At 32.9% G+C, this 18,537-nt stretch overlaps 2 protein-coding genes across 9 annotated transcripts in view; one reads left to right on the top strand and one right to left on the bottom strand.

The window, feature by feature from the left end:
• Nucleotides 1-8,708, top strand: part of LOC123714919 (stress response protein NST1-like) — a 44,014-nt gene extending 35,306 nt beyond the window's left edge. For all 7 annotated transcript variants that reach the window (XM_045669605.1, XM_045669625.1, XM_045669615.1 and 4 more), the window contains 6 exons: nt 3,261-3,375; nt 3,745-3,883; nt 4,223-4,432; nt 4,892-5,464; nt 5,883-5,966; nt 6,760-8,708. In XM_045669605.1, coding sequence (XP_045525561.1) covers nt 3,261-3,375; nt 3,745-3,883; nt 4,223-4,432; nt 4,892-5,464; nt 5,883-5,966; nt 6,760-6,960 — 1,322 coding nt within the window. In that variant the 3' untranslated portion in view covers nt 6,961-8,708. The remainder of the gene's footprint in view (nt 1-3,260; nt 3,376-3,744; nt 3,884-4,222; nt 4,433-4,891; nt 5,465-5,882; nt 5,967-6,759) is intronic.
• An 856-nt stretch (nt 8,709-9,564) lies between these two features.
• Nucleotides 9,565-18,537, bottom strand: part of LOC123714949 (tachykinins) — a 41,762-nt gene continuing 32,789 nt past the window's right edge. For both annotated transcript variants that reach the window (XM_045669653.1, XM_045669661.1), the window contains exons 2-3: nt 10,490-11,073; nt 9,565-10,119 (exon numbers count right to left, since the gene is read on the bottom strand). In XM_045669653.1, coding sequence (XP_045525609.1) covers nt 10,091-10,119; nt 10,490-11,066 — 606 coding nt within the window. In that variant the 5' untranslated portion in view covers nt 11,067-11,073 and the 3' untranslated portion in view covers nt 9,565-10,090. The remainder of the gene's footprint in view (nt 10,120-10,489; nt 11,074-18,537) is intronic.

The following is an 18,537-nucleotide window of genomic DNA, read 5'->3' as shown; positions in this document are numbered from 1 at the left end:
GTACTCGAGTCCAATTTTCTTGTAATAAAAATAAATGACAATACTGCCGTTATTGCCATTTACAGACCGCCAGGGTATAAAGACGTCTCCCAATTTATAGAGTCGCTAAACGAAATTCTTACCAATCTAAAATTATCTTCAGTCATAATTATTGGTGATATCAATATCGATATTATGCCAAACACTAAGAATGTGAATTCTCAATTTTACTTAAATCTACTAGCTTCTCATGGTCTGTTACCCGCACATACAATATCCACTCACAACAAGACGTGCCTTGATCACGCTTTTATGAAAAGTACTTTTTCTTCCGCTTGTTATGTAGTTGAATCATCTGTAACTGATCATGACAGCGTAGTTCTCATACTAGAAGACCAGCAATCTCACAAACAAAATAAAGACTTCATCCATAGTAAAATTGATTATGTAGGCCTAGATAATGATATGAAAAACCTTTGCTTTGAACCGATCTATCGGGTTACAGATGCAAATGTTGCTACTTCTTTTCTTATCTCGGAGATTAATGCTAAAATAAAATCTAATACTCAAAATCACACCGTACCTAATCGCAAGAGGCTAAAGAAGCCTTGGATGACTTCTGGTCTTCTAAGATGTGTACGAAATCGAGATAAACTTCATAAAAGATATAAAAAAGACCTGAACAATGAAATTAAGAAAATAACCTACAAAAGGTACAGACATTTTTGCAACTGGCTCCTTAAGAAACTTAAAAGGGAATAAGAGTTAAAAGCGGCGGCAAACACAAATAATAAAGCACTCTGGGACACTATTAGGAAATTAACGCATACATCAAAACTCAGCAGACCTGCTAAGCAACTTATTTCTCCTGATAACCCCTCTGAATCGGTCAATTTTATTAATGAATTCTTTGTTTCTATTGGTAAAGACCTGGCTGAAAAGGCATATTCCTCTGGTAGGGGTTGTATATCCTCAATGGCCAATCCACTATCATGCTTAGTTTTGGATAGTACCGATGAAAATGAAGTTCGTAACTGTATTCTCAACTTAAAAAAAGATAAATGTACTGGACGGCATAATATTTCAGGTGCTATATTAAAACGGTATCATCAAATAATAGTCCCACCATTGACATTCATTGTAAATTTGATTTTTTCCACAGGCGTTTTTCCGGATCAGCTTAAGCTGGCTGATATTGTTCCGATTTTCAAGGGTGGTGACAGAGGATGTGTCAATAATTATAGACCAATATCTAAACTACCCACGATTGCAAAAGTAATTGAGAAACTTATAAACAAACGCCTTGTTAACTATCTTGAGACCAAGAATCTCATTTCTAGTTCGCAATTTGGTTTCCGTATGGGTAGTTCTACAAACGACGCCGTTCACGAACTTACTGATCACTTTGTAGCCAACTTGACCGAAAGCAAAAAGTTATAGCAATATTTTTGGACCTTGCTAAGGCATTAGACACAGTGTCTGCCCCACTTCTCTTAAACAAACTTGAATCTTTGTGTATCCGTGGTTCTCAATTGGGTCTTTTCCAAAGTTACCATAAAAATAAATTTCAAAGGGTTAAGGTCTGTGACTTTGTAAGTAATGACTTGCCAATAACTTACGGTGTCCCCCAGGGAAGCGTACTTGGCCCAACGTTGTTTCTAACATTCATTAATGAGTTATGTAACCTCCAGTTGCCAAATGATAAGATAATATCTTTTGCAGATGACACTGCCCTTGTCTTCTCTGGCAATAATTGGAATGAGGTGTATAATTCTGCTCAGTTTGGTTTTGGCCTTGTTAATGAATGGTTGAGAGGCAACGGCCTTACGCTTAATGTTGATAAAACAAAATTTATGCCCTTTTCTATTAGAAACATTCCCTCACACATTCATGATTATTTTTCTATCACAGCCCATACTTGCTCTTCAAATCAACTCTGCCATTGCAAAAGCATTTCCATTGCCTATAGTGTTAAGTATTTGGGTGTAGTTATCTATAGTAACTTGAGTTTTAATTCTCACGTGGATCTTCGCTCATGCAGAACTCGTAAACTCATTTACATCTTTAAAACTTGAAGACTTATAGCAGACAATAGAATTGTTAAAGTAATATATCAGGCTTTATGTCAGTCAATTTTAAGCTATTGTATCACTGTGTGGGGAGGTACTTTCAAAACCAATCTACTAAAACTTGAAAGAGCCCAACGAGCAGTGTTAAAAGTAAGTCATTCCTTAGTTTCTTTTTCCCACTAAAGAGCTTTATGCCCTAGCCGATGTGTTAACAATTCGTCAACACAGTTTTAAAACAACATTATAAAACTAGTTATGACCTCGAATTAAATATAAACAAGCGGATTAAACATAAAGTTTGCTGTCGTATTACACGATGGACAACTTCTTTCTCGCAAATTTCTTTGGTTTCCTAGGCTGTTACCTGTATAATAAATTAAATGAAAAAATTAACATTTACCCACTATCGAAATATGAATGTAAAAAAGTGGTTACTAATTGGCTGAAGACGTTGAGTTATGATGAAACAGAAGATTTAATAACTGTTACTCTGTAACACACCCACTCGCCCACACATACACACACACGCACGCGCACCCACACACACATGCGCACACAAACACAGACCAAATTTATTTTTACGACTCCGTTTCCATTTTTTTTCCTTTAGCACTTGCTTATTTTCTTCTATTGTATCTTATGACAATGACCTGATTGTACATGTTCCGGTCCGGTGGTGGAGAGGCTGGCTATCTGTCACTCAGGTCTCCTGTTACAAAGACCAGTCTCTCACATACACTTCCAAATGTTATCATCTTAGTTTAATCATGTATGTATATGTGAGAGAAGAAATAAAGATTATTATTTCCTCGGCTCAGATTGGTCGTAACATTATTCGTACTTTTGTTAAGTAATGATTCTTAATTATGAATCAATATTATAACAAAACAGATCTAATCAAAATAAATTATGATTCGTAAATGTGATTGAAGAAATCTCAATTATTAATTAAATCAACAATAAAAAACGGTCTATTGACTGGATTAGAAAATTTCCTGGTAATCGGATCATTCCCTGGCATACAATATATAACTGATAGTCAAAATTATTTTTCCCTTAAACTCCTATTTGAAACTATTTATCTACATGACTTAGGTTGAGTTCGATTACTGGGAATCGAATATATGACCAAGTAACAATATTTGAGGCTTTCTAGAATTCTATAGAATAATTGCAATTTCCTATATTACTATATTAGATATATCGTTTCAGCGTCAATGATATCTCGTCGTATAACGACCGAGGGAGAGGCCAAAGCCGCTCTCGCAGAGAGACGAAGGCGTGCTAGGGAAGAGCTTGAACGGCAAGCGGAGTTGGAAAGGATCAGGTATGTTGGTAGCCTTTGAATTTGGACTTTGGACATGGCAACTGTTTGCTCCATTTTCAAATATATTATGTGTATTATTAGTAAAATTAAAAAAAAACTTCAGATATTATGCATAATTTTTAAACTGACCAACACCATTCAATAAATCGATATAATGACTGTCTCAGTACAGACCGCGTAATAAAAAGTGTATGTGAAGATTCCTATTAACAAAAGTATTTTTTTGGACTCTTAAATAAAATTGTGTGTAAACCTTATTATTTTAAATAAAAAATCTGACAATACAAATAAACTTGAAATACTTAATGATTAATCCATACAATTAAACAACAAGAAAATATTACGTTTACGTTAATTTACGTTTGACAGACTGCAACGTGAAGCCGAAGAAGAAGAAGAGCGGCAACGTCAAGAGGAAGAGAGACAACGTCGCGAAGAAGAGGAAGCTAGAGAACTGGCTGCGCTGCAGAGAAGAATGGAGGAAGAGAAACTTAAGAAGGCTATAGAGGTCAGCTTACATGTATTAGTAAAAACGATTTCGTAAGAGGCCGGCCTTCTGCGCCTGACACTCTTTGGGTCTAATGACATTTCTTCTCTTGCTGAATGTTAAATGCGCACATTGAAAGAAAATCCATTGGTGCACAGCCGGGCATCGAACCTACGACTTCAGGGATGAAGCACGCTGAAGCCACTAGGCCAACACTGCTCAAACTCTGCACACTGGTTTTGTTTTAAGCGCATTATTTTTTTTAACAAATTGAAACTTCAGTCTAATTATGAACAAAAGGCAAAATAGTACTTTATTTATTCGTTCTAGTATCATTCTTAAGTGATGTTTCATTTTCAGGCGCAACAGCAACTAGAACGTGATGAAGCCGAACGAAAGGTTCGCGAGGAGGTAGAGAAACAGGCTAGGCTTCGCGAAGAAGAAGAAAAGAAACGCGCAGCAGAAGAGGCGGAAAAAAGCCGTAAAGAAGAACTTGAAAGAGAGGAGAAAGAAAGGCTTGCACGTAAACAGAGAGTTGAAGCTATTATGGCGAGAACTAGGCTTAAGAAGGTTAGTTTTGAAAGGACATTTAATAATACTTTGTCCTTCAAAGTGAGCGTAACAATTTTTAAGACGGCAACGCACTTGCGAGCATTCTGATAGTGACCGTGTCCATGGGCGGCTGCTTTACTTTAAATCAGATGCGTCTCTGCCCATTTGCTATATAAAAATAAAAAAAACCGGTACACCGATTAATTATTAGTGTTTATTTTTTAATGTTAATTTATTAGTACTTGACATTTTTAAGTACTAGTATAAATAATTACAGCAACAAATGATTGATTATTATTATTATATAAAAAATAAACCTAATAACGTAAAGACATTACAAAAGGGTCTAGTTACTATAATTGATAATATAGCTTTTAATTTTATTATTGATCTTATTTTTTTTAACGTACGGGAGTCACGTACCGACCTAAGTCTCGACTCTAAATCTCACCCTAATAAATTGCTTAAAATTTGCAGCAAGCGGAAGAAGATAAAAAGAAACAAGAACAAAATAAAGCGCCAGTTAACCAAAGCGCTGAAACACAAAATCAGATTTCTGCACAACCGCCAGTCCCAAAGATAGAACAAGTGGCTCAAGATACAACAGATTCTAAATCCGTACAAGACAAACCATTGGATAGTGTTAATGTAACGACAGTTACGGAAACTGTTAATGTAACAACGAATGCTACAGAAAGTGTAAATGTAACAACAAATGCTACAGAAAGTGTAAATGTAACAACAAATGCTACAGAAAGTGTAAATGTAACAACAAATGCTACAGAAAGTGTAAATGTAACAACAGTTACAGAAAGTGTTAACATGTCAGAACCTGATACAATAAAAGTGGGAGTTCCCATAATTTCTGAATTAATCAATGTAGCGGAACCGATATCGGATCTAAATATATCGGATTCAAAAGTTTCCGAAATTGTAAATTTACCAAACGTGGTAGACAGTTTAAATGAATTAGCTAAGGATAGCGCAAAGGAAGTAACAGATAATGGAAATGTACAAACTGAAGATTTATTGTCGCTCGCTACTAGTCAGGTAATTATCTTAATTCTTTTTTCCTATAAGTTCACAGAAGAGATTGCGACTTTACGTGAGTTGAATCTACCCTTTACAATAATTATGGCTAATAAAAAATATTATATTGACTTAAGTGTTTACAATACTAATAAATAGGTTAAACTAAGGTAATGTTCATTAACAGTCTTAGAGTTCTATAATGTTTTGACACTATGTTTATTAACCCAACAATTCGATTTAACTTTAACTTTTTTAGTTTTAAGGTATTATACCATTCTAAAATTCTCTTTGTTTTGTTATATTTAGTCAGTGTAAAAACTTAGACAGGTGATTTTTTTCTGATGACTTAAATTGTTGGCTAGTAAGGAAATCTATCACAAATCTTTATCAAATTTTAAACAGTTAAAAATGTCATTTTTTTTCTTTGAAATTCCAGCCGGAAGGTAAGTCGGAGAGCTGGCAGCCTCACAACGGGAATATCGCACCCCTCGCCCCTCTCGCTCGCACCGATAACAAACTTGTGAGTAAATGTTCACTATAATAATTATTTTCATGCATTTGACACCACAACGATAATCCTAATTTATGTCATACCTCCAAAACGGAACATATAACACCTTTTTCTTAGCTACTACTAGTTTTTACTTTTACTTTACTTCCTTACGGGACCCAAATATCTTCAGGCGCAAGACACTCTTCTTTCTATCTCAAGACCTGTTTGGTCATTAAATGATATTATTTGCCCTAAATATACATAGTAATCTACATATTCGATAGCATCTCCGCCTATTTGTATGGTAATAATTTCTCTATTCGTCATTATTTTCGTTTTAGATTTGTTAATAGAAAGCCCAACTACCTTCTTCAGCTTCTGTCAGCTGATCGAGCATATTCTGAAGCGTCTTTGCGTTATATGAAGTGAGCACTAAATCGTCTGTGAATCTTAGGTGGTTCAGCTGTACCGTTTATGTTTATGCCGACGTTATGCTCTCCAAAATGACTGAGAATAGTTTCGGCAAACTGGCAAACATACCTACTAATAAAAAAAAACATTGTTTTTTTTTATATTTTCTTGTTATATGTATTGTTTAAAAAAATATCCGAGAATCATACAAAAATCGTTAAAACATTTACGCTAAACACCTAAAAATACTCATTAATCCATATCGGTCCAAATCGTCTCTTTCTAACAAATTGAGTTAAGTTATGAAACAAGACAGTATTCATGAACTAAGAGATTTCATCTTAGAAGAAATAATGAAATATCAGCATCAATAATATATATGTTTGAAAATTACATTTAATAATTTCAGAGTCAGGAGTCCTCCGGCGAGCATTCCAGCAAAATGGACAACGCCAACGTCGAGACAAACAATGGCAACGTGACAAGCGTGGGCCATATATCCGCTAACTTCCTCCACTCGGAGCGGATGTCCGAACACAACCAGGAGGAGTTCACGACGCACAACGGGCACGGAATCGGCCACCCGTTGACATTGCAAAACGCGATCTAAAGGGATCGGGTCGGTCGCGTATGCGTATTGGCTAGCTTTGGTCAGCGTTGGCCGACGTCGGAGCAAATGTTCGGAGGTTATCGATTTGCGGAGCAGATTTTGATAATTTAAGAAGAAATTCTCTTTGTTTCGATTCATGAATTGTGTTGTCGGTGTTGTCCTTGTTTTACGGTGCCTTTGTTTTTGGTGCTGTGTGAAATGAAATTTAATTCTAGCCGATATGTATACGTCGACGGAATGGCTAGCGGCAAATTTGCGCCTCTTTGTAATATTCAATGTAATTATTGCATTTATGGAAATCCAAGATTTGAAACATTGCTATTGCTAAGCGAATAATCACAGCTTGACGTTCCTCGTTTAGAAAATTTTAAAAGTATTTTCATATCGGGACATAGGTCTTTAGGAGTTTTATGGTAATATCATCATACATTTTGGATTTATTCGGATAGGTTGTGTATAGAACAGCTGTGCTTACAGCGTATACAATAATTATAAGTTTTTATTTATTGTGATTTTTTTATTAAAGTAATAATCAAATTTGGTTCGGTAGATGCTGCTTAGTCGGTTTGAAATATTCAATTTCTATTCTGTTACTAATGACGCTGTCTACGCGAGAAGGATGGCAATAACCCGATGTTTAAGTGCGAGCGAGATAGACGTACTTTTAAGGCTCCATTTTGTTTGCGTGAAATTGCACCTATATTGGGATTACACTTAGGTATTTTTCCTAAATGTTTTTAGAATTTTAAATTTATTGAGCTATCTCACCTTTCAAATGTCTTACTTCCCCGGTTTGATTCCTAAATATTACGACAGTTCAAATGTACTTTATTGAATGCTAAAACGGCTAAACATAGGTAGTTGAGAATTTAAGAAATTTGAAAGGCGGATTAATGAGATGCGAAACGCTGATTTGTTAACTATTAAGTAATTGCATAAACAATTTTGTATAATAAGTAGTTAGCGTTCTATGAAATTTAATCAATTCTTTTGTTTCATCCAATATTCCCTTTTTAAGACTAATTTGCGCTTTATATCTAATTTGTCACGAGACAATTTGACAGGTGGCAAAATAAACGCCCAAAAACTTGGATACTTTTGAAATATTATGTATTAGTAGTAATAAATTGTAATAACTATTAACCAACATAATCTACACTCTATGTGTAATTTCGGTTTTCATTTTGTCTATGATGTGTTAAGTTTCGAATTTTCCAAGTTATGGCATTATCTATGAAATATTAATGTATCATAGACAGTCTGCTTATAAAATTTGCTAAGCGTCCATTTTTACTGTTTCCCTAAATAATCATGTAGTATACAAAAAATGGCCTTATCATTTTTATTAGCGACGTTCTGTGTTATGCTATATGTCAAACCGCCATTTTGTTTATATTATTTTAAAGGCAATAAGGAACAGTAATGATCTACAGAAATGATAGCTAAAAGGAATTAATTTCACGTCAATGACAGATGTCAAATAGCGAATAAAATTTACAAGTAATTATATGATTATTTTATGAAGGGGACCCCAGCAAATGCATAAAGTGAATGATGAGGCGTTTTGTAATGAACTCCTTATTTTAAACGAAATAAATCAAAATGGCGGTTTGACATAGGGGCAACGAAGGTTGTCGGAATAATGTATTTATCACGCAAGACACGGCTTCTGTACATGTTCATCTATATTATGTTAGCAATCGATGGATTTATAAGAAGAAAAGATTTAATAAAAAAGATTTAAAAACTTCAAGCGTTTTATTTTGCTATTCTTAGTTATCTGTTCATTGAAAAGATATCCATAGACAGCATTATGGTTTGTAATTATTGGCTGAGGAGATAGTGCGTTTTTTTTTAAATGCAGAAATTTGTGATGGTGAAACATATTGGTCACAAGTTCTCCTTCCACCGAAGCGTCGATTTTCATTACATTAATTTTCTATTACTTAAAAACAAGCTACTAGAATTAAAAATTAATAACTAAATTATTTAAATTAGATATAAAGAAAGTGTGATAATTGATTTTAGGTACAAAGTGCGAAAGGAATCTGATTTTGAAGCTCGTGCCAAGTGTTGACATGTCTTTAAAGTTGACTTTATGTTTGTACAAGTAGGTTAATATAAAATAAAAGAAGAAACATTCAAAACAGTATTTATCTTTTATAGGTTGATCAATGTTTTTAATATTGTATTTGATATTTAACTAACGAATCTGTTAAGGTGTTAATTAAATTTGCTATTTTCCCGTAGATAGGTTATTTGTACGTTTCCATATGTAGGGTATTTTTTTTTTCATTTTAAACGTTTGAGTAAAGTTTTGCGTTTATAAGCGTGAATTCAATTATAGGTATAAGCGCACGGCGCAAGAGCATATTATACAGCGCAACAAATCGTGACAAAGTAACGATAGCGTAGGGAACAACAAATATATATGTTGAATATTTTAGTATTGAGCGCACTATTTATTAAAAATAGAAAAACATTCTTCTTACAATTTTTTAACTTAAACCTATTTCACGTTTGCGGTTAATTCTCTGTTTGACTCATGGTAGAACTAATATTTCGGGCCCTCTACTCTTGATATTGACCATAAATGAAACAATATTGAAATTGACAACTGCATTTATTTCAAGTGATTACAATTACCATTTTGCCAGCCTTTGCAAAATGTATCCATAACATAATGTAACATATACGCGAGAAAATATGAGAAAAATACCTTTACACTGACAAATCATAACGTAGTAATACATTTAGTATTGAAAGGAATTTATTTTATCAGGAAAGCATAATTTCTACAAAATAACTACATTTTTTTTACAATAGTCGAAATTTTTTATATAAGTACTAAAAATCTTATGTAGTATTAAAATTTGCAATCAAGTTTACAAATGGTTTTCTACAACATTTTGTAGAGAATTATCTGTAAAGAGAGCGCCATTATTTTCTAGTAAAATACAAGTCATTGATGTTAATTAACAATTCAATATTTTTCTTATAAATAAGTAAGAAATAAAGTACATTGTACACTAGAAGTCCAATTTGTCAACGCTAAAATAAGCCTATTATAATAATTGGCAAGAGCGTAGCTTAAAAGTAGGATATGTGATAATATTTCTAGTCCATTAACTTAGTTCGGTACCAGCTCGCCTTGGGAGTCTGTAACAATACAATATTTCAGGCAACGTAGAAAATGTTAATAAGTTTTATTAGACTAGCTATGTTCTGCGATTACACCCGCATTAATTCGGTTAAAGCGCGCTAAAGCCCAAAGTTTTTCTGGGTAAATAAAATTGTATTGCAATTTTTTTTTTAATATTATACACCATTAGAAAATGGCGAATGGTTTAAATCGGTCCAGTAGTTTCGTAGCCTTCCTCTTTATGATATTAGTATAGATTATATACTGAATCTAATGGAGACAGACGTATGATATTAATCTTGAGAATTAACAAAATTCATCTATAGTTAAAATCGTTCGTTATCGTTAATTATCGCTTTCAGGTTATTAAATATTACATATACATACCGTCATTAAGCCATTTCTTGCCGCGCATTCCCAAAAAGCCAGTCTGAGCCTTTCTCTTCGGCCAAGGGCTGTCCAGCAAAAACTTAATCTCCTTGGGGCCAGCATATTTCACGTCTTTCTTCCCGCGCACACCAATAAAGCCACGAGGTCTATTCTCTCTCTTTTGCATGAATCGTTTTCCTCGAACTCCGTAAAAGGCACGCTTGTCCACCTCACTTGAGTCGTTATCTTGAATCTGCAGTCTTTGTAAATAATCGTTTATCGCTTCGTTCACTTCTTCGTCTTGTGTTAGATGTTCAATGTCGTATTCGACCTCCTTTTTTCCTCGCATTCCAACAAAACCCATGGGTGCCCTTTTGTATTGCCAAAAGTCTGGATACTCAAAGCCCCGTTTTCCCTTAACGCCGACAAAGAAATTCGGTCGTCGTTTAAACATCTCTGAGTCTCGGGCGTCCATGTATTTCTTGCCTCGCATACCGAAGAATCCATGAGGCACCCTCTTCACAACTTCTTGCGCCGTCAACGCGTGGACCAGTGGTATGATAACAATTAAAACGTATGTCCGATACGATGCCATGTTGTATCTGCAACAATTACATTTTATTATCTACTTTAAAACATAACAACGATTTGCCTAAATCATATAATCACGATAATTTAATAATAAACAATTTTTTTCAATTTCTTTAGCCCCTAAGGACTATTATGAAACAGCTTTTTTTGTAAGAAACGAAATTTGGTATTGACTGTAGACTATCTTTAAAGTATGGTCGTATATAATATAACTATTACCTTACATTTTGAAGCATAATATTTTAATTAGAATTGTTTAATATTTTACTTGAATGCTTATTAAAATACGGGAAGCTTTGCACAGGTAATGTATTTTAAACTGAACATTAATATTTTGTATGCTTTAAAATGATTTTGTCTATTTTTATATGTGTGTGTATTATTATTAGTATTTAAAATAATATATCATCTGTTTGCTCCTCTAGATTTCGTATGCTATCGCAATACTAAATATAGCCGTAATAATATCTTAGTATTTAGGTTTTTTACTTCATGTAATATATACTGAATCAACATTATGTCTTAGTACATTGTAACTGCTCCCTAAAGCCTTCACATGACAAACACGACAGTCCACAAACAAATGTTGTCCAAGTTAATTATTATAGTCCCTACAATTTATGTGCCTAGTACGTGTAAGTTTTTATTACGAACGAATACATGACTTACATAATGAAATCGTCAACTTATCCCTAAGGGAGTCAGTACGGAATAAATTTAAGGAATTAAATATTATGACACAATCTGGTCAAGCCTTGTTGTAAGTACAGAAAAATATAAACGATTTTAAAACAACTGATAGTATAATACTTAAAACAGAACTAATTTAAGCTCCAACCAGGCTCCAGAAGTTTAACCACTCCTTATATGGAAATTGTATTCGTTTTTTCAACAAACTCCCACTCCCACTCCCACACTCTTTCTCAAAGCTCTCGTTAAACTTAAACTAATCAATACAGCTTTTTATATATTTGACGAATATTTAAATGGTCCTAATCTTTAGGATTGATTTGTTCCAGTTCAAACAATTTGTATGGCTCAAAACTTAGCGATTAATAGAGTGGTGGAGAGTGTCTTGCCAGTTGTTCTTGTCCGCTCTACGCTGTTGACTTGCGAACTGGTACTAAATGTAAAGTTAGAATTAATTATACTTCTTTTCTGAAATTCATAAGTGTACTTGTTTACCTATATGAATAAAGTTATTATGAGTTTGAGTTTAAGTATATACGAAACAGAATAAAAACCTTTCACCACACTTTTTTCTGTCACAGTAATACTCATAAAAATTACTTAATTAAATGATATATATGGAAAATAATTTTAAAAGTTAGCATAAAAGTAAATATAGCAATAAATTTAATATTATTATAGAGCAGTTTGCGACAACATATTAATTCATTTTTAATATACGATATTTATAAAGAACTAATAAGCAAATTTTTGGATCCATATTTTACTATATAAATAGGATAATTGTAATTAACATGCTATAAATTGTAAATGGCTACTGATTACGACTGAATCTGGAAATAGTATTTGATTTATTCTAAAACATAATAAATTTAGAATTAAAAAAAATAACAATTTGGTTAGGTCACATCCATAATGCGACATAGAAAAGCATTATACAAAAACCTAAAATAGATTTTCTTCTCTTATATTTCACATAACATAGAACTGCTAATAAGTTGTCAACGCGCGTTAAAAGTGGTGGCTAGCCGTTTTGCGATAGTGCGAAATTTACTCCGAATCTGCACCCGCCATTACAAGCTAAGTGCTCTCACGATATATTGCATTTCATTCCACGTCGTTTGCAATTGTTTCTGTTTTAAACACAACTGGAAATACGCTTTTAGCTTTCCCATATTCGGTTTTGCAAAGAGGCTTTTGTTCTTGTTCTTGAAAAAGAAATCTGTTTCATATAATTGTAATTTAATCCTTGCATCGTTCTTAATAAGCTAAGAGGCGACGAAGGGTTTGTTAAAACATTATATCGTAAGAAGTGATTTTAGACTGTTTTATTAAAAATTTAAATTAATGAAAATGTAAATATACTATATGTTAATTGTTTTAATTATTTTACCCTAGCTCTGGTTGTCACGAATTTTATTATACCTAGGTAACACTGAAAATGTTTAGAAAATGAAAAACGGCTTAATGTAGGAAGTTGCCAATACTTTTATTGTTTTTCGAAGTAATCTCCGTTCCTCTCTACACATCGTCGCATTCGATGGAACCACTGAGAAAAGTAGTGGGCCCATTCTTCCTTAGGGGTCACTTTTATGGCATTTTCGTACGCTTTCGCATCTTCAGGGCACATAAAGCGAATACCTCGAATTTTATCTTTAGTTCTTCGGAATAAATGAAAGTCGGAATTAAGGACTGTATGGCGAATGACTCATTATCTTGACATCTGCCATAGTCAAATATTCAACAGTCCATGCGAAGGTGTTTCTGGTAGTCGGTTAAAGTATGGGGATCCGTCTGGTATAAAGCTTGCAAAAAATATTACAATATTTTTTGAGCTTGACTCATACCAATGCCTAGGCTTCCCGTATCTGCTCATAGGTCACTCTCTTATCTTCCTCTATCATGCGTCGCACAGTACAGATGTTATCTACAGTACTCGATGTTAAAGGACGTCCCTCACGCGGATCATCATTGAGATTGCTACGTTCACGCTTAAACTCGTCAAAACCAATTGTAAAGGCCCCATCTCGTGCCTAGTGGCATTCAGGCTTCATTAAGAAATGAAGCTAATCGCAGCCTATCATAGCTTTGTTGTTGAGTAAGCCCACAACGAAAGCCATTGACCGAAAATTTCATTCACTTTCACGTGTAAAAAGATTTTTAGATTTGCCGCCAATTCACAAAAACAACTGACAAATGAATGCAATACAATATACTACATTACCAAGGGTTCTAAAATGGAAATTCAAAAAAGTTTTCATTAGCAATGTTTGTAACTGTCCCGTTCTAAACATTTTCAGTGTTACCCACGTACACATCGTATATATTAAAGTGTAAATACTAAACAATGTTCAGAGAGTTTTAATCTACTATTTTTTTTTATTTCAGTTTCCAGTGAGAATAGTAGTCAATTATTTGAAATTATAAATTTAAAGCGCTGTTCAACTTTATAAACTTTTAAAAAGTTGGAATAAATGCACTTAGTCTCATTCGTATTCGCTGCATGTCCTCGAAATAATAAAAAAGAGCTTAACTGTAGAGAATATTATAATGTGGCTACAATTAAATATAATAAGTGATTAATATTGAAACCGACTTCGGAATACAATAGTTTAAAGGTACTTAAAAAAATTAAATACCCTTTGGTATGTATTTTGAAAAACGTTAATTACACTTTTCTATATGATATAGTGATGAAATGACTAACTTATAATAACATCCCAAATTCAATTGTAGCAAGCTTTATATGTAAATCTCAACAAAGTTTTAAATAGAAAAGTTATGATGTAAAACGAGCACAAAGCGCTCTCTGATATTAGGGTTAATGAATAAGGTATCTTCATATTATGTTAGGAATTATACTTTGAACGTTCGTAATAAATAATTGAAAATGTTTTATTAATATTTTTTGTATATTCATGTTTTTGAAGAGAATATGCTTCAGCCCTGTAAAAAACCATTCTAAACATATTATCTGTTATGTTTCTATTGGAAACTATCCTAAATTATACAATAAAAAAACTAAGCGAAATATCATAGAAAATATAAGTAACAAGTGTCCCTTAACTCTTATAATAGGGCAAAGCCCGTTGTATTTTTTGCGTCAATTCGGCGACAAGCCTTCTTGCCAATACTGTATCACCGAGTATGGTGTAATATTTATCAATTTCAAAATTCACATTTTTTATAAGATACAAATTGTTAACCTAACCCAGGGATAAAACAATACTAAAAGTAAACACTACGAATACCAATAACTTTTTCATAACATTCTTTAAAAAGATAGCCTGCGATAATTATCGTGAAAATTTCGCTTGTATTTTATTTTTTAACATTGAAGATGAAAATTTAAAACAAAGAAAAACATCTGGGGAGTAATAAGAAACATTTTATGTATTAATTACAACTAACCATGAAATATTGATACTAGACATAAAGTAATTTTTTTGCGAAGTATTTTCCCCTGTACAACTGTTTAAATATATACATATATATTATCCATAGTAGCCTAGTATGTGTCACCAATGCCTCACAGTATCATTGAAAAAGTCTACCGAAGAAGTATATATCTACTCCTAAGAAGAAATTGTATATTGGTTTATATTGAAGAAGCGATTGACTGCGGCATGATGTCAATCACGCGCATATTTTTATGTTACTTCCGACCAAGTAGTATATATTTATAGCTGTTCTATTCTCTTATATAAAAGATGACTTAAAATGCAATATATCCTTGATACCAAATTTGTTGAACTAAATACTGTTTGTATTATTAAAACGATACAAGTAGAGTAAGAAAGAAAATATTCAATGTAAATAAAATACTTAATTATTTCTCTTAGATAATTAAAAAAAACTTGCGTAAATATAACAAAAGCTGTTAGCTTCATTGTCGACGCGTGAACATTTGTAGATAAAAGTTTGTCTACCGTAAAATGTTTTTAGCCACATTTACATTTTAGTTTTCAGGTAAAACGTTGTTTCCCAGTCTGCTTTTATTGAAACTAATTAAAGATGCGTAAAAATAAAGTATTTAAAAAGGGAATTATACTGTTTATAAAGTTAAAAAAATTAATCAATGGCGCTACAACCTTTTAAGGTTTTTTGTTTCATGATTTTTAAATTTGTAAATCGAATAGGCTAGTGATCAGCCTTCTGTGCCTGACACACGCCGTCGACTTTTTGGGTCTAATGCAAGCCGGTTTCCACGATGTTTTCCTTCACCGTTCAAGCTAATGTAATTTAAAGGCGCACATAGAAAGAAAATCCATTGGTGCACAGCCGGGGAACGAACCTACGATCTCAGGGATGAGAGTCGCACGCTGAAGCCCCTCGGCCAACACTGCTCATATTGATAAAGTTAAACCGTTATTTAATGTATTATCTCCAAAATTATCTAGTATTTAATTCAATACTATTATAATGATACGTATGTATTTAACATGTCCATAATCTATGCGCTCCCCTGTGCGCTGTGTTTTATTCTATATTTGAATGCAAGTTGAAATCGCGGGACTCTCAAATCTTACAAGTTTAGCCTACTTTTGCTCTTTTATCCTTGATAACAGAACCAATACGAAGAGAAACTATTATTTTTATCCAAAAATAAAATTATTAGCCTATAATATCGTACAGACATTTCTATTCACAACACGTAGGTCCATAATGAAAAACGTACCGGCCGTGAAATACAATAACGTTTAACATATTGTAAATACAGAGTCATACATCGCTCGTAACGGCGCGGCCTAAGAAATTATTACTGTCTATAACAAGCAATGGAATTTGTGAAATTCCGTAATAACTTTCGAGAATATGGAACCAATTTTTAAATATAATTTCTTAAGTATTTATATGAGGTATACCACTGAAACCTGGAGGATATATCATTAATATAATAGTAATTATACTGATTGATACGTATCCACTTTGTCGCCAAGTCGATTTACTGGATAAAACTGTAAGGCCTTGGTTCATATCTTGGTAAAGCTATTGTTAGCAGCAGTTCGTCACTTAGCTACTTTAATTTCGGTCTTCGGCTTTCCTCGCAATGATATTACATGAACCGTCATGTGTTAATAGATGCTCGGACTTCGAACTGACGAACTTAGAGTTGTGATTGATGATACTTTAAAATTGTAAAATTTGTTCTATTTCAAGTTTTATTATAGTTTCATAGTAAATTATAAAATAACGACACTCTCTCGAAACTTGAACTTTCCATAATTAATAAAATAAGGCTTGATTGAAAATATAAATTGTGACAGCCATTAGTGTAAGACGGTAATATTTTTATAAAAGTGAAAAATGAACGAACTCTTTCTCGAAATGAAATTTCTTCCTTTGAAGCTTCTAATATTAATAATTACATTGACATGTTTCAAATATTGCGAAAATATTTCTGTTAATAAGTGAACCATTTAATATGATTAGATTTTTTGATAAATTAGTAAAGGTCAGTTCTACGGTCAGACTTCGATTGAATTATTTTATTACTGCGCGTTGAACAATCGCTCATATGGTGAAGGGAAATGTCCTGTGGAAACCAGCATGCCTTTGTCCACGGCATATACCAGGCTTAGAATACTAATCACATTACTTGCCTATTAAAAAAAACAAATAATCAAAAAACAAGAAAACTGAGACAAGAACACGGCGTGTTGTACCTCTGGTTTCTTTTTAATGTCATTAATTTTTCTTCATAAAATTGTAGTAAATTTTTCGACATCGATTTCTTGATCTATCGAAAAAAAATCCTATCCTAACGAAGTATTTTTCACGGATTCAATTTCGAACATTGAGAGAAGACGAAAATTTAAAATATACTATTTTTTAAATATTTATATAAAACATATAAACTACAAATTAAGCACGATAAGTGAAAACACCTTATAATTAAGCGAGTACAAATAAAAATAGGTAATACGTCGTTAGTGTTGTGTAAAGTGATAATTGGCTCCCCGTGGCCGGAAACATTGTCACACAAAGAAAAATCTTTTGAGATATATTGTCCAAATTAATTGTATTTTTCAACAATTGCTTTATAAAGAAATATTGATTATTTTTTATTTTAGATTAAGTTTGGTAAGTGAATTCTTTTTCAGTGTTACATTTAACGCTTTATTACTTATATGTAGTATTTCTTTTAGTTATTTTTCCATACTAGTGTTGCCTGGAAAAGATCGCTTGATAGGGATAAGGTCGCCCGTTGCATCCTTTACAATTTATGTTTAGTTGTTTTTATTAGTAATGCAACGTAGTTTAAATAAATAAATATTTTATCGAGTAACCCGGTGAAGTACCAATCGACTTTGCTTTTGGTAGTGAAGGAAAATATTGTGATAATTACGTGTATGTACGATTTCACGATTTCAACCGCAAAAATATGTTCCAGGTCTTTTGGAAATTGAACTAATACTCTTTTTAATCTTAAAAAATCAAGTGATTTTATTTCCATACTCGCATAAGTCGGAGTAAAAGTAACCTTTACAGGCAGAATTTTATAAAGTTCGCATCTACATATTTATATATTTAATTTGTAAGCAACATATACAATGTTGTCTTGTACGAGTTTAACAAAAAAAAACCCGAAAACAAATGTATGGCACCGTATAATTAGTAAACTCTTTAAAGATTTCAGATTTCTAAGAAAGCTTGTGTCAAGTACATTCAAGACTTGCAGTAAATATTATTTTGAAAGGACCTTCGATAGAAGCCGGGTTGTATTCCCGAAGACCCATTCTTTGATAAATCGATTTGCTTAAATTTAATTATCACTATATTAT

Source organism: Pieris brassicae, chromosome 1 (assembly GCF_905147105.1).
Source record: "Pieris brassicae chromosome 1, ilPieBrab1.1, whole genome shotgun sequence".
Taxonomy (NCBI): domain Eukaryota; kingdom Metazoa; phylum Arthropoda; class Insecta; order Lepidoptera; family Pieridae; genus Pieris; species Pieris brassicae.
The sequence above is the reverse complement of the archived record's forward strand: the minus strand, read 5'-3'. Positions and strand labels throughout refer to the sequence as shown.